The sequence below is a fragment of the Glycine soja genome, chromosome 11, assembly GCF_004193775.1.
Source record: "Glycine soja cultivar W05 chromosome 11, ASM419377v2, whole genome shotgun sequence".
In the NCBI taxonomy this organism is placed as follows: Eukaryota; Viridiplantae; Streptophyta; class Magnoliopsida; order Fabales; family Fabaceae; genus Glycine; species Glycine soja.
The window spans coordinates 42,300,988-42,314,341 of record NC_041012.1 but is presented as its reverse complement, the minus strand read 5'-3'; the positions used below and the strand labels follow the sequence as shown (position 1 = coordinate 42,314,341).

General features: G+C 31.4%; 1 protein-coding gene across 3 annotated transcripts; it reads left to right on the top strand.

The window, feature by feature from the left end:
- The first annotated feature begins 5,258 nt into the window (after positions 1 to 5,258).
- Positions 5,259 to 11,598, top strand: LOC114376455 (receptor-like protein 4). Of its 3 annotated transcripts, none has more exons than XM_028334576.1 (10): positions 5,259 to 5,534; positions 6,551 to 6,915; positions 7,036 to 7,606; positions 8,191 to 8,338; positions 8,909 to 8,980; positions 9,254 to 9,325; positions 9,879 to 9,950; positions 10,028 to 10,105; positions 10,246 to 10,427; positions 11,100 to 11,598. In XM_028334576.1, exons 1-10 carry the CDS (start codon positions 5,450 to 5,452, stop codon positions 11,210 to 11,212), a joined length of 1,758 nt encoding a protein of 585 aa, XP_028190377.1. In that variant the 5' UTR covers positions 5,259 to 5,449; the 3' UTR covers positions 11,213 to 11,598. The 3 variants fall into 3 exon arrangements, with proteins under 3 accessions (XP_028190377.1, XP_028190376.1, XP_028190375.1); XM_028334575.1 differs by having other exon boundaries at positions 6,551 to 7,606; positions 11,100 to 11,227; positions 11,309 to 11,598; XM_028334574.1 differs by having other exon boundaries at positions 6,551 to 7,606.
- Positions 11,599 to 13,354: the final 1,756 nt, after the last annotated feature.

Genomic DNA, 13,354 nt, shown 5'->3' with positions numbered 1-13,354 from the left:
ATCTGTATGCTTTATACGGATGAACTTCATCCGTATAAATCATATGGATGAAATTCATCCATATTGGTTTTTTGCTTTTTTTTAATTCCTTAAAGTTTTATTTTTTTAATTATTAATATGTTAAATTATCATTTGTGCATTAAAAAAATTTACTATTACAAAATTTAATATATATATTAAATCTTGTAATAGTAAATATTTTTTATTTATAAAAAAATATACGGATTAACTAATTCGTATGATTTATATCAAAATTAATTGTCAAAAAAATTATTATTTAAATTTACATGCGCATTAAATATACATTATAAATTTTAGTGTTATGTACAATAACATTATTTATTTTATAATGTAATTAACTCATTAACTCAGTTGGTTAGAGCGTTATGCTAATAACTTGAAAATTACAGGTTTGATTCTTGCTTGGGCCATTAATTTTTAATTAATTCATCACAAATATTTTTCAAAACAAATTTTAAAAAAAAAACTTTTGAATTGGGCTACATTCGTATGACACTACATCAGTATAGATGTACTCATATAGATGAAGTTCATCCGTATCCGTATGATGAAAGGACAAAATTGGAAAAATGTAAAATTGTTAGGTGTATTGGCAATTTCGTTGGGTGCGTGTAGCAACACGGAATAATTTTGACTTGTAATTTATTTATGTACACGTGCATTTAGAGATAATTTATCATATGGCTAATTTTGTTTATTTTATTTGGTTTTAATTACTCAAACTAAGAGTGAGTTTCTTGAATATTTTTTTTCAAATCGAAGTCAGTCGTTATGATCAAATTGTAAGATAATTATCATATAGATTGAGAATTCCAATCTAAGAGTCTGCTTGCATATCATACACATTACGTATCACATTCAATATCGTCTAATACTGATTACCATGATTGATAAAGTTAGTCGATTGGCATTCAACGAGTTTGTAATGAAAATATAAACACACTCTAATGGCGTGTTTGTTTTTTTAAAACATAAAACTCAATTCACATCTGCATTAATAATGCTTTGAATACACTGTGGTATGTAATCAAAAACCTAGTGACTAGCCTGAAACCTCGCCCCCTTAGCTAAACACCAATTTTTTATATATGTCCTATTTCATTTACGATATTATTGTGTTTTTATATTTAGTATCAATACAATTTATTATTTTGAGATTTAATATTTAGAAAATAAAAAAAAAATCGTGATTAGGAAGGTTATAGTAACAAGAGCCATTGTAAAATTTGTTTATACATTGAAAAAATTTATTTTTTTATTAATAGACTATGAAGAAAAAAAGAATAATTAAAAAATCAAATAATTATTCATTAAAGTCTCAATTATTTAATGATCAGTATTAAACTACACTGTATAGTTGAAAAACAAAAGATGAAAATTTGTTTATTTACATCAAGCTTACTAGGAGCTCATTCAAGACTTACTCAAACTTACTCAAGAGAAAAATAAAGCTTTGATTTTGACTCATCGAGATAAAGATAGGGAAAAAAAAATTGTGGTTTATGGATTAGTCAAATAAATGCAGTAATTCAAGGAAATCCTAAAGTATATTATATTTATAGTAATTTAGTATATAGTCCATACATGAGACAATTTCTTCTTAATCATAAAATAGTTGCACAAATAGTTATATTAAAAGATAATTGTCTTTTTATAATTGGCAATGATATCATAAAAACCAAAAAATCCTCTTAGACTTTAATCTAGGAAGGTATATAATAGAAATTTGTTTGTTTTGATAGTTTTATCAAATGAATTTTTACCATATAATAAAGCTATCAGAATAAACAACCACGCTAAATTAAAAAATCTTCTTTATTACTTATTATCTTTTTTCTTACAACGTAAAAATCTAATTTAAATTGTTGTAATTTTTTAACAAAACATCAATCAATGTTAATTCAGATCTCAATTCAAAGTTGGATTTCAAATTATTTATTTCTATATTTTTTGTTAAAGTAGTAGTTCTAGCAATTGAGACACTTTTTTCAAATTATTTTTCATTATTAAGAAAAGATAACGAAGATAAAATACGAGCTTGTTTTATAACAATTGCTATTAATCGTTGTTGTTTTAAGGTTAATCTATTTACATGTCGAGATAATATTTTTCTTGTTCACTAATAAATCGACTAATTAAACCCATGTTTTTAGAATCAATTCAGTCCCCCAATTGGATCGGGGACAATCGCTTACGAAAAGATCGCTTGAATTTAATAAAGAGTCGCTTAGATTTTTCTATGGTCTATTTATTCCTATTCAAAAAATCACATTTATTATAAGAAATACAAAAAAGGATTTGCTTTTCTATTCTTACTTTCTTTTTTTAATATATGTTGTTATACACTAATATATGTATATAATTCAACAGTAAAGTATAGAATATAGATAGATTTATCTATATAAATATGAAAAAGGTGAGGAGCGAAATTTGTTTATCTGTTAACAAAACATATCTCAAAGTTTGCATAAAACTTGAGTTTATGTTTGCAAGCATACAAAATAACTCCTAAGTCATATTGAACTATAAACCCCCCTGTCCCCCCCGCTGACGACCCCTTTACAATCAAGCTCCATAATAATGTTTTGATAATCAAGCTTGATAATCCAATTAATGGCTTCTAAGCATGCTAGAGCTTTCGCCTCAAAGGGGAAAAATATCATAATAGAAAGAGACTAGGGTTATCAGAGTGACACGTTAAAAAAAAAGATGTGGTGAGTGCGATCTACCTCTAGAAACAAAATTTTGACGGACAATGTTGATTCATTCGTGTTGTGTTGTGTTGACAAAACAATCGAAAACATTTATATTACAAGAACTAAAACCAAATATCTTCAAATCATAAAAAAAAACGACATTAACATAACATTTAATGGTACCTGAAGGGGTTTCAGCCAACTTAGAATGAGAATTCATTGTTGAGGTTGGATCAGATTTTTTTTCCAAACCTTGAGGATGACGCCTCCTGTTATTGAGCACAAAATTCCAATTAAGATGACATTTCCTATTATTTTAGGTGGCAAAAACAACCCATGACATATAAATAATTTTTAAATCACTCATTTTTAGTGTTGTAGTTTTATTTTATTAGTTGTTTTGAAAAATAATCTGAATTGTGCATATAATTACTATTGTGATTTTAAGTAGAGTGGTGAATGACATTCAATGTTTTATGTTATGAATGAGACATGTTAGTTGTCTATCTTTTTTTCCCCAATTTTTTAAATGAACGTGCACAATAAATATTAACAATTTTTAGAAAGTTTGTTTCACGGGTAGATTTTTTAGTCCTGAAACTATTAGAGGGGAAAAAATAATCTCGCATTTACTACAAAGTAATAAAACAATTAACCCTAAGTATATTTTTTTACTCGAGTAAGCCACAATCTCGCATTCAGCCAATATTTAATCTTAGTGAAAGGGAATACTTATTTCAATGGGACAAAAATCTCATTTATAAGTAAAAATGTGCATCTTCCTACCCTCTATCACACTTTTCTGTTAATGATTAATTCATTTATGTTTTATAATTTTTGTCATTCTCAATTTTTTTTTTCATGTACCAATTTTTATTTACCGCCAATTACATGAATTTTACCCACAATTTTTTTTCCATGGTCAATTGTTCCTTGCATTTTTTATGAGGCGCAAATATGTATAACTATATTTTGGGTTATGCACTGGTGAATAGTGAGAGGGGTTTTGTCAATGAACCGTGAAATAGATAACATTTTAAGGATAATTTGTTTGTTATTTTGAAATATATAATAAAGTTGTTTGTTTTATGGAAAAAAAATCTTTAATGTAATAAGAATATTTTAATAATTATAATATATATTTTTGAGAAAAAAATAATTTAATCAAACAAATATTTTAATTATTTTTGGAAATATAAAAAACATTTTTAAATAATTTTATAGTTAATCAAACACATTTTTAATTAAACAAAGAGGATAACATTTTCATGTTTTATTCCCAAGAATAATATTTTCGAAATTAAAAAAATTATCCGTCAAACAAACTCACCTTTAGATATCTCTTAATCTTTTTATCATTGTTTTTTTTGTTTGTAAAAACTTAAATCAGTATTTTTTTTAGTAGCAAACTTATTCCATTTTTCTTATGATTCTGTTAAGTAATATAATATGACACATGATAGAAGGAGCAGGACCAAGATAAGAGTTAGATATCCTGGCTAATTCATGAACAAGGTTTGTGCACTATGTTATGATATGCCCAAAGTTGAAAAGATCCTCCTTTATACAGCGCAGACTTCCCACAAACCTTTGGCAACCTCGTTCTATAATCATGGTCTATATTGATAAATTTATTATTGTCTACGTATATTTTTTTTCAATGCAATATTATCTAGATCATTTCATGCATGTATATCCTTTGTTAAAATTAATCTATATGATAATTACAATTACAATTCCTTTACTCAATACACATTCCTCGCAGAAAATATAAAGAAAATTTTCAACTGATTACAAAATGAAAAAAATTAAGACCCAGTGAAGAAAAGTGACAGCAAGATTCCAAGTGAAGATGATAGATAGGGCATGAAATTCCTCTAAATTTTGACCCTTCATCCCATGCGCTGCGTCCACGGGGGTGACGTCCTCCGATGACTGCGCCCTATTCCAATCCTTCTCCAATGTCAAACATCCAAACCAAGAAACTCTTCTCCACCGTCCGATAAAAATAACAATTATTCCTTCGCGCTTTTCAATTCTCAAGGACAATAACGTAATTCAGTTAACCACCATAGTTTAATTAATTAATTTGGTAATTTCTCGGTGAACTTACATTATTTATTCTACGTGTCCCTCTCTTTCCTCACTCACTCACGTTACTGTTGTCGTTTCATAGCAACAAAAATGCACAATCCACCTCCAACTAGCAATTACTACTCTCTTGGATATAAATGCAATATAATATATAAACGCTATTTGTATTTTCTTTTCTGAGAGAAAATAACTAAATAAGTGGGGCTCACATGCAAGTAGAAAAATTAACAAAGGACCACGATACACCCACTCCAACGAAACTCAAATCTAGCCGTCAAAAAGCGGGACCACAAACAGCGACGACGCAGAGTGCGGACCTACCCTAATAACACAACACGTCAACATCACCTCTAAATTAATCTCTAACCATTAAATGATCATTAAGACCGTTGAGACGGTTCGCGCCTGCACTAATCGTGATAAGGCTTAGCACCACCGAAACACCCGTTCCTTTCATTCATTCATCACGAGTCAACTAAAAAACGTAGTAGCGAGTGAATGTGAATTTGTGAATTTTCCATTTCCAACTGTTTGTGTAGTGTTGCTGCGAAGTGCAGACACGTTCGAGCGCTCTCTCTTTCTCTCTCTAGAAAAAAGTTGGGATGTGAGAGAGAGGAGAAGAAGTAGAAGAAGCGAAGATGCCGAACATAGCAACGTTTCGCTTCCTTCTGCTGTGGATGCTCTTCCTCTGCTTTGCCTGTACTGCGCGTGCAGCTCAACGAGGTGAACTTCTCTATTTTGCATTGAAGTTGGGATAAGGTTGATGCATAAGGATTTTGGTTTGGATTTGTTTGAATTTCATTTTGTTGTGCTTTCAATTAAGTTATAGAGGTTAAAAAATGCGCGTGTGTGACGTGGAATTGATGCTTGAAGTTGAATCTGAGTAATGTATGGGTGCATTTGATTTCATCTGGAGCGTCAGAAATTGCTCATGGATTAGAGAAAGCCCAAATAAAGCAGTTTTTCACTTATTTATTTTTCATTTAAATTGTTTTTGGGTTTCAATCACATTAGCTAACCAACAAGTCATTGGTCTTAGTGATTCTGGACTCGGTCCCTTAAACAAGGTTTTGGTTTCAAGTCTTGTGATGAAAAAAAACGTGATTGAGAGTGGAGAATCTCACTAAAAAAGGCTAGTCAGGTTTTCTAACAGATATTAGTTGTTGGTAAAGCTGGTAGATACTTTGTACCAATTACATGATTAAAAAAAACACATTAGGTAATGCCAGAAGGCCTCACTGAGTTAAAAAGGAAAAAAAATGAAAAAATAATGACATCATCGAATTAATTTCAGCAACTTACTATTTTGCTCATACTGTGAAGGGTTATTTAAGTTTGAATGGTTCATGGAAGACATTTCTCCTTAGTGGAGTACTTTGATCTTAAAAACATAAGAAGTACAGAGCATGTACAAATTATAGAACTAGCTAAGTTTAACCCCTAATTTAATAATTTATCATGATTCATGAAACTGCTTTATTGGGGTTACACGTTGCACAAACTGTATTATTTAATTGAGCAACACTCATGTGTGTGTGCATGTAATCTATTGACAATCTACAAAGTGACTTACAGTGAAAAGTAGTTGCTAGCTACATTGCAGTTGCTGTTGGTGAATTTCCTTGTCAACGAACCCAGCATGATTGCTTGCACATTCCAAAGGATTAGGATTTTCTTAATTTTAATATTTTATCCCCTTTGAGCTGATTTAAATTTCTGATGCCTCATATTCATTGCAGGGCCATTTGCCATGCGGATTAGCTGTGGAGCTCGTCAGAATGTTCAAACAAAACCAACCACTACCCTTTGGTATAAAGACTTTGGATATACAGGAGGCATTCCCACTAATGCAAAGACATCAAGTTACATTGCCCCTCCTCTCAAGACTCTTCGTTATTTCCCCTTGTCTGAAGGTCCTTCAAATTGCTACAACATTAATAGAGTGCCAAAGGGGCACTACTCAATAAGGATATTTTTTGGACTTGTTGCACAGGCTAGAGCTACCGATGAACCTCTATTTGACATCTCAATTCAAGGAACTCAAATATATTCTTTGAAATCAGGTTGGACCACTCAGGATGATCAAGCATTTACTGAAGCCCAGGTATTTCTTATGGATGGTTCAGTCTCAATCTGTTTTCATGGCACGGGTCACGGAGATCCAGCAATTCTTTCAATCGAGATTCTTCAAATCGATAATAAAGCTTATTATTTTGGATCGCAGTGGAGTCAAGGGATAATACTCAGAACAGTCAAAAGACTGAGTTGTGGGTTTGGGCAGTCAAAGTATGGTGTGGATTATGGTGCAGATCCCCGGGGAGGCGACAGATTTTGGCAACATACTGAAACTTTTGGTGAGGATTCTGATCGACCTAGATCTGTTGAAACTAGAATCAAACAGGCTTCACATCCACCAAACTTTTATCCTGAAACTCTTTATCGATCAGCACTTGTTAGTACTAGTAGCCAGCCTGAGTTAACATATACATTGGATGTGGATCCCAACAAAAACTATTCTGTTTGGTTACATTTTGCTGAGATTGATAACTCAGTGACTGCTGAAGGTCAAAGGGTCTTTGACATTATGATAAATGGTGATGTTGCTTTTAAAGATGTTGACATTGTGAAATTGAGTGGGGATCGTTATACTGCCCTTGTGCTTAATACGACTGTTATCGTTAATGGGAGAACTTTGACTATAGCTTTGAGCCCAAAAGATGGTAGTTTTGCCATAATCAATGCCATTGAGATAATGGAGGTTATAATGGCTGAGTCAAAAACATTATCAGATGAAGGTACATACGGCATCCCATGTTTTCAACATGAATTTTCATACTGATGTGTAATATTTATTATGTAATTAAATAAAATGCGGGTTGACTATTTGAAATTCATATTAATCCCTCGCAATCTGGAATTTTTCAGGTTTAAGGCAAGCAATTACATATAACATAATATTTACAATCCTAGGAATTTATCAGTGATAGAACTATACATTCTCTGGCCTTTTTTTCCCTCATATTAATTAACACTTCTCATGATACTCATTATTTTTGGGGCTGTCATTGTGAATAAAACACGAAATTTGTTTAGACTTTGGACCAAGTTATGTGCTGGCATTTGCTACTTTTAGATGCATTATCATACTTCTTAGGTTACTTTGTGTTGCCAAATTTTTCCTTAACAGATTTCTGCTGTTGTTCTTGCATCCTCTTCCTTTTAGGGATGACATTCAAGCCTAGTATTGATTTGTTGCTTTATGATACTGTTATATTTAGTTGTTCTCTGTTTTATGTACTATTAATGGCAGCAAATGTGATTTCTGTTAATCCAAATGCATATAAAATCTTGCTTGTTGATTGTTGGTCTTTTACTCTAGTTATGGCTTTACAAAAATTGAAGAAGGCTTTGGGGCTTCCTCCCAGGTTTGGTTGGAATGGTGATCCATGCGTTCCCCAACAACATCCATGGACTGGAGCCGATTGCCGATTAGACAAAAGTAGCAGCAAATGGGTCATTGATGGACTGTAATTTCTTATAACCCTTATTGCATATTTGGTTGTGTGGTAGCATGAATAAAAACTTGTTAATTCTTTCACTTTGTTTTTTTTTTTTCCGTCATTCTTTTCTTTATTTTTGTACCAAAACCAAGAATAAAAACTTTTCTGCAGCATTAGAGCTTCGAAGTATGAATCCCATAAAAAAAGTAAAATAAAATTAGAAGACTTTGTCTATTTGTATGTCTTTGTGCACAATGATAACTTACATTCAAACATTGATATATATATATATATATATATATATATATATTATTCTTCACTCATTTGCAAAGTTTAATTTTTACTTACTTTATGAAGTCATTCTTTATATGTTTGTTATTTGAGGGAGTAACCCTTACATTGACCCTCCCCTTTATTAAAATTTCTTTGGGCCCTGATTGTATTCATTGGTCAAAATAAACTTACAACTCCACTCTACATTTACCTAAGAGATTGGTAGCACTAGGGTACAAAGCCATTGTATTTTGCTTTGAAAGCTGTGTTGAATATTCAATCTCAATATCTTAATAACTTGGTGCTGTATCTGTTGATGAACAGTGGTCTTGACAATCAAGGTCTGAAGGGTTTTTTGCCAAATGACATTACCAGACTTCATAATCTGCAAATCCTGTGAGTATGAAATAGTTTCCTTTCATGAAAACATTATTATTTGTGTCATGGCATTGCATATATGTACGAATTATGCTCAATATATTGATAACAAAACCTTTGCTTATCAAATAACAAGCTACATGACAAGTACTGATATAGTGATATTGAATAATTTGTCTGACCTTTTTTTTTTTCTTTTTAATTTCACTATTCCAGTATTCCCTAAGATATAGAAAAATCGAGCATGTTCATTTTCATATTCCTTATACTTATGTTACTTGTGCATCACAGAAATTTGAGTGGAAACAGCATTCAGGGGCCTATTCCATCCCCACTTGGAACAATAGCTAGCTTGCAAGTGCTGTAAGTGATTCCTTGTTCTTCTTAGTTCTTTTGGCAGATTAATTTATTTGTCTTTATTTCTTAGGTCATACAATATATGGTACAATATCAATATGTTATTCTCATCTTCAGCACAGGTGCATTAGGAATTGATGTCAGCTCTAGTCCTGTCTTCAAATTTTCAGTGTGAATTAAGCCTTTAGAGGAATTAGTGGACAAGATATACTTGGCATGAAATATGAATTTGTATACGTACTTTTTTTTTTTTGACATACATTTGTAGTCCCTAACTAATCTTCATAATTCATACATACTATTGGGACTTCTTACATAAACTGAATCACATGTGTTGCTCCAAAACTATGTATGAAGCTAAAACATCTAAAATAAAGAACAAGCAGGATGTGAAAGGGAAACTGTTCCTCTTATGTAATTTGTTTGACTCCGCTTCTTCATGCTTTGATTAAACCTCTTTGAGATTAGCTATTTAGCTTCACTGTTAAATTATGAAGCTTTGAATCTTTGCTTTGGCTATCATGGTGATATGATTTCTGAATGCCATGTACACGTGCAGTGACCTATCCTACAACTTTTTCAATGGTTCAATTCCTGAAAGCCTTGGACAATTGACATCGTTACAAAGACTGTAAGATTTCTTGGTGTTTAACTTACCATAAGACAAATAACTAAATGAGAAGTCCATATTAAAAAATCTTAATGCAGGAACCTTAATGGGAACTTCCTGTCTGGAAGGGTCCCAGCAACTCTTGGAGGAAGACTTCTGCATGGGGCTAGCTTCAAGTATGTTGTCAAATGTTAAACTCTAGCATAAATTTATAAAGAATATTTATATGCAACGAGAGGAGATGCATATCTATATGCCATTCCTCCACTTTCTCTGTGATTATGGTTGCTAAATCTACACTTGCGGATTGCTGCAGTTTCACTGATAATGCAGGCCTATGTGGCATACCTGGATTACCTACTTGTGGACCTCACCTTTCTGGTGGTGCTAAAGTTGGCATTGGGTTAGGTGTTTCTTTTACTCTTCTACTTCTTATTACCGGTTCAGTTTGCTGGTGGAAAAGGCGGCAGAATATCCTCCGGGTTCAGCAAATTACAGGTAAGAATGCTAATTTGCAGGTATAGTTATCTTAGTAAAATGTCATTGGGTCGAGTTTATATTACTTGTATTTTGCACTTATACTTAAAAACATTAATATAAGCTGGCACAAGGCCAGCGTTATATTAAAAACATTAATACAGATGGGCACAAGCCCAGCATTTATTTTCTATTTTGAAGTCTTCTAAACATAACCTTGCATTGAGTAAGAATTATTTTGAGAATTTGAAATAAACACACATTTATATGGAACCATTGGGAGAATTAGTAATATAGTAATGTGTTTTGCTGATCTTTGCTGCCCTAAAGGCAATGGATAAAAATATAATAAATAATTTTTTTTCTAGAAAACATGGTAAAAAGATATTAATATGTCGGTTAAAAATAAATCACTTTTAATTTTTAACCATTGTTCTTGGTAAAATCGTTAGTAATGTAGTGTTATTTTTGGTCCACTTTGCATACTTGCATTTCAACTTTTTCCCTTGCTCTCTCTATACAACCTTCAGTATTTTCCCAGGATAAAAGAAATTTGAATTTGAGGGAATTTGTCACTTGAAACTTGGGTTGAATTAGTAAAACTGGTGAATGTGCCACAGTGAACATTGTTTAGCATTGAGAAATTAAGATTATCTTGAATGAAAAATTTATACTCTTGATTTTCTTTGGTAGCAAGGGCAGCTCCATATGCGAAAGCAAGGACCCAATTTTCACGTGACATCCAGATGACAAGGCATAATAATAATAATAATGCGGAGAATGGACCTATTTTGCTTTCACGATAATACCCCATGTTTCTGGTATCTTTTGGGGACAATCCTAGCATTCTTCTGTTTCCCATCTTAAATTGCTTCTTTTAATTAAAGAATCCTCAATGGCAGGCAGGGTAATCTGATCTTCTGATTGCCGTTCCCCACAGCGTGCTTCCCCAAATATCGACAACAATTTTTTAGCCCATTGAATCATTTACAAGCTGGGAACCTTCTTAATTTGTAAATCAGAAATTTGTACATTATGTTTGCGTTTTCATTTCCCACTCTGTTTGAACTTGTATACAGGTTTTCTCTTTTTACTATTTTAGGAGAGGATTTGTAACATTTTAAAAGTTGAAATGCAAATAGAAATCTTAATGTTCTATGAAGTACGGTAAGCAAGGTCAATTTACATAATACGCGCTACAGTTTTCATTTATATCGTGTATGATTGTTTATGCGTTGATAAGGAAAAAACCAAACAAATTGCCAAATTTGCGTCAGGAGGAAATTGGTTTCTAATTTGAAGTAGGTTATTTAGGTAAGAATAACAAGTCACAGTAACGGTATCGAATAAAACCCAAAACGTGTCCCATGCTTAAATTGTTTCACTCAAATATATAGATTATTATGGGAAGAATTTAGTTCCAGACATTTAGAATGGTGCTTTATTATTTGTCTTAATGCGTTCAATTAATTTATACGTCCTCGAACTATTTAATAACTTTTAATTCAGTCTCTGAATTATATTTTTAAATTAGATCTTTGAATTTGTGTTTGTTTTTTAATTTTTTGGTTTCAGAAAATTAGGAGGAAAGGATGACACTTCAGTCCAAGATAGAAAAAATTTTCAGACTCAAAGAACATTTACAGAAATACTTACATTTACTTCACTCAGAGAGAATTTAAACCTATGACCTGTCAAATGCAAGACCTATCTTGCTCCACTCGACCCATCTCTCGGGGTTATTTGTTTTTTAATTGGATTTTGTTAACACCCAATTAAAAACAAATTTAGGACACAATTAAAAACAAATTTAGCTCAAGGACGTATTTTAAAAATTGTTATAGTTTAGGGGCCCAATTAGAAATTGTTGAATTTTTGGAGGCTAGAATTACCTTAGACTGGTATTCTCATCTATGTCGCTCTGAAGGTTCTAAATTTAGTATTGGGTGAAAATTTTGGTTTGCAGAAGTAAGAATACTAACCTATAAAGACTTGATAATTTTTAATCGGATCTTCAAATTATTTATCATTTTTAAATAGGTCATTAAACTTGTATTTATTTTTTAATTAAGTTCTAAAATGAGACTTAATTAAGAAATAAATACAAGTTAAGAATTCGATTAAAAACCTAATTAAAAGTTTAAATATTTGAAGGACCTATAGATTAATTTAACCTTGTTACTCTTGAACCTATAAGACTGGCATGTTATATCTCTATCTTAGGCCCGTCGGGCCGGACTTAACCTAAAGTAGATTGTTATGGTAATAATACTAATAATAAATTATGTGTAAATAAAAAATTTATTTCTTGGCATATTTTTTATACATTTAAGTCATACTTCTATCATATTTAATTAAATTTATATATTGCACCGTTATTACATATAGTAATTATGACTTTATGTCTCTAAATATTTATCGAAGAAGAAAATAAACAGATAAAATAAGTTAGTTTATACATAAATATTATGTAAAAATGAAAATAAGTGTTGAGAAATTTTTTATTTGTATGAGTATTCATTAAAAACAAATATTCAAATGAATTGTTAGAGTATTTATTTCATGATATATAAGTAAAAGAAGCTACAAAGATGGGTATTTATTTCAGATAATGAATTGTTTGAGTATTACAAGTCATTTATATGCATACGCAGTCAAGTTGTTTGATAGACACAACAAACTGAACAGTAATGAAAACATCGCACAGACACACAAAAAGGAACAAATAAAAAAAAGTTGCCGTCCTATCATATCATCATCATCACAGTCATAGAGTATACAAAGTGAAACCAAAAGGCAAATTTTGAGAAACAATTTTTTTTTTTGTTATGTAAAATCACTTGTCCTCGTGCAGGGGGAGAATCATCCAAAGATGGTCCAAACGCGACCAACAAAAATGTGTTCCGATAACTTGATACGGCAATTTACTTTGTTTTTTTTATCCTTTA